This window comes from Octodon degus, unplaced genomic scaffold (genome assembly GCF_000260255.1).
Source record: "Octodon degus isolate 3935 unplaced genomic scaffold, OctDeg1.0 scaffold00163, whole genome shotgun sequence".
Classification (NCBI taxonomy): Eukaryota; Metazoa; Chordata; class Mammalia; order Rodentia; family Octodontidae; genus Octodon; species Octodon degus.
The window spans coordinates 5,557,363-5,560,905 of NW_004524739.1; the positions used below are offsets into that span (position 1 = coordinate 5,557,363).

General features: G+C 45.9%; 1 protein-coding gene across 1 annotated transcript in view; it reads right to left on the reverse strand.

Moving 5' to 3' along the window:
* Positions 1-3,543, reverse strand: part of Ptp4a2 (protein tyrosine phosphatase type IVA, member 2) — a 45,926-nt gene that overhangs the window by 41,975 nt on the left and 408 nt on the right. The window contains exon 2 of the mRNA XM_004642936.2: positions 3,388-3,538. Coding sequence (XP_004642993.2) covers positions 3,388-3,538 — 151 coding nt within the window. The remainder of the gene's footprint in view (positions 1-3,387; positions 3,539-3,543) is intronic.

Below are 3,543 nucleotides of genomic sequence, written 5' to 3' on the forward strand. Positions count from 1 at the left end.
GGTGAGTTTTTGGCTCAGTCTAGACCTCTACAACTCCAAGGAGCGAAAGATGTGTATGCACCATTCACTTCAGCTCTACACTAAGCACTTCTATGAAACATCAAGTCTCAAGAGATTGGGCAGGAAGTTAGCTAAATGAAAGAATATGATTAAGATGATAATGGGGCTGGTGAGATGGCTCAGTGGTCTAAAGCACCTACTTAGAGCAAGCTTAGCAAAGCACAGGGACCTCGGTTCAATCCCCCAGCACCACATGCCAGCCAGCCCCGCCCCCTGGTGGGCTGAGCTGGCCACACACGCACACACATAAGTAAATTTTAAAAAAGTAATCTAATTTAATTTGTTCACAACTTTTTTCCAGTAAACTATATGTGTATTGTGTGTTTGTGACTTTTAGACTTTTAAAAGTTGCATGCAAAAAGCGTTCAAATATTTCCTCTTCCCTAGTGCCACAAAGCTCATGATGTTGTAAATGGCTTCTGCCTATAAACTCGGTTCACTCCAATTAAATATTACTTGACTGACTCATGGAGGGAGTGGTCTGATTTTTGCTGTTCTGAGTCAGAAAATATCCTGTTCAGCAGTTCTACTATTTTTCATTTGTAAAAGTGTTCTAAAATACTACTGGCCTTTTCTAGCTAGTAGATGTAACAATTAAACTGTTGCCTTAGGAGAAAAAGTCTTAACTGGTAATATTATTTTGTGTCTGTAGTTCAGTTTATAATTAACAAAGTGTTTTCACATGTCTTCTCACATGCTCCTCACAAACTCCTGATTTAAGTATCCCACACAGCTCAACAGAAACTTCCACAAAGTGGCAACTTCCAGGTAACTCTTAGCTCCAACAAATACTCTTCCCTTTCTATACCCACCGATAGTCAAAATACATTAAAAGTCTACTACATTTCTTTAATCAGACTTCCCTCATCCAGACATATCCCAGGTGCCTTGTAAAAACTGTCTCAAAGCACACACCCTGAGGCCCCAAGACAGTTTCAAGAATCTCCTCCCACATAAAAACCTAGCTTAGGCCCCAAAGAGCCTCAAGTCAGCATTTCCCAACCAGCCCTTTGCCTCCAGCCACTGTCTTCTTTAATTCACAGAGCTCTCACCCAGACCAGCTGCAAGGACAGAGACAAAGTCAGACAATACACTGAAAGTACTAGGCAGCCCCCTGCAAACAGGAGTTTTAGAGTTAGGTAGACCTCAATATTTAATTCAGCTCCCATTCTTGTTAGCTGCATAAAAGCTAGGACAAGTTACTTAACTTTATGAGTCTGTATCTCTTCATCTCATCCCTATAAGTCCATTGGGGCTCATCACATATCCCTAGGGGTTGGTGAACAGAAACCAACTCAAAATGTGCCAACTGAATGCAAATGAAGATCCTTACCATCATTACTATGGCTGCAAGGATGAAATGAGAACATAAAAACACCTGTAGCATAGCAGGCACTTGATACTCATTAATTCCTTCCTTCCCTCCCCCTCAGCTTTACAATACTACTTCTCAAAGCACCATATACTAGTAACATACTAGTGACTGAGAAAAAAAAAATTCTCTTAAGAAAAATGTAACTTCAGACTCCTATTCTGAACTGTACCAACAATTTGCCTACAATTCTATTAGGTGCACTACCAAAAAATCCACATTAACTCATATTGAAAGAGCCCAACCTCTGAGACATCATTATCTTTTATAATTATACCACTGAAGCATAAAATAATAATACTTAAAGCACTCTTCCAAGAATCCCTATTTCTACATCAGATGGGAAAAATCAGTAACACTGATTAGTCCATTCAATAAGCAACTTTTTAAAAATCAGGATCAGCCAGGCACAGACAGCAGCACATGTTTATAATCCCATCTATTCAAGGAGGCTGAAACAGGAAAGGTCAGCCTTGGCAGGTTAACAAGCTCCTGTCTCTCAAAAAAAAAAAAAAAAGTTCCAGCCCAGTCTGGGAAGCTTAGTGATTTAATGACTTAGTAACTGTCTTAGAATGTATTAAAAAAAAAAAAAAAAAAAAAAGCTAGAGATACAGTTCAGCAGTACAGCACCCCTGGGTTAGATAGCTAGTAGGGGATAGAGGTGATTGAATCCTGGCAACCTCATGAGGTTTTACTAATTCAGTGACTCTGAGATCCTGGTGGGTCCTCCTCTATTCTTAATTCCCTTCCACACACTTCATGAGGCATAACCTCAACCACTTCCTCTACAAAACTCCACTGTAATATTGAGTATGATAACAACTACGATCCACTCATCAGGCAGTAATTGTAGTTTGGTGACTCTAAACTGACAAGCATTTGCTGAATGGCTACAGTGATACCAAAACTAGTGTCTTCATATATTTCTTGACAAATTCCAGGAAGTAAACTAACCTACAGTTTTTCTTCATCACTGTTAACACTACTATTATTTCCTAGGAGCCTTTCTCCAAAAAGGTAGGAAATAGTTACAATCCAAAAGATATTACTTCAATTTTTCCACTTTAACTTACCTAATACAAACTTTCACCTAAAAAATTAACAGTACTTTACAAAAAAGTTTATGCTTCTGAATACAGGCAAGAGCATAATGGGCAAGATTCAAAGTTGTGTTAGCTCTTGGAACCCCCAAACTAAGATGGGATGACAAGCATACCCTTGACCATTTCAGAAACTTATGTCAATTTCATGAAACGTGGCAGCGCGGATGGGGGGAGATTTAAAAATAAAAAAAAAAAAAAAGCCACATCCGTTGGAGGGGGTTCCTGGTGCCAGATAGCAATGTGTCACTAGAAGACTCAGATCCTTTCCTCCTCCTTCAACGCAAAGGCTCAGGGACGTGATATGCTCCTGGAGTGAAGTCCCTGACACCCAGATACCAAGATTCACTACCCACACACACAAAGACTAAGGAGAAAGGCGTCCAGGATCCCTGCTCACACGCTGGACAACGCTGGCAGCTTGCACACTCGCTCAGGCGCCACTCACCTCCCCGGGCACTCACGACATCCCCCCACCCACGCCACACCCTCACCCCCGTCATGCCCACACGCTCCCCACGGTCCTCCCCCGGACTCGCTCCCACTCACTCTTCTCCTCACGCCCCTGCTGCCCCCAGCCCGCTCTCGCCCCCTTCCGCGCCCCCACAAGGACACTCACCTTCTCCAGCACCACACACTCGCGCTCCACCCCACGCGCTCCAACACCCCACACTCCTCCACACACTATCGCGCCCGCTCCCTCACTCGCCGCCAGCCGCCGGCCCGGCCCGGCCCGACCCGGCCCTCCTTCCGGGGACGTGTCTCCGGCCTGCGCTAATGGCAGCGGCGCCTCCCGCCCTCCCCTGCCTGAGGCCCCGGGCGCCGGCGCGGGCCGCCCGGGAGGGGCGCACTCACGCTGGCGAGCTGGGGACTGGGCATTGAAGTCCGGCGGGGGCGGGAGCGAGGAGGCGCCTCTCTCCTCAGTCACCTCGGCGGCGGCGGCGGCGGCGGTAGCGGTGGCGGCGGCGGCGGCGACGACTCCCCCCCAGCCTCGGCGCGCGACACCCGGCC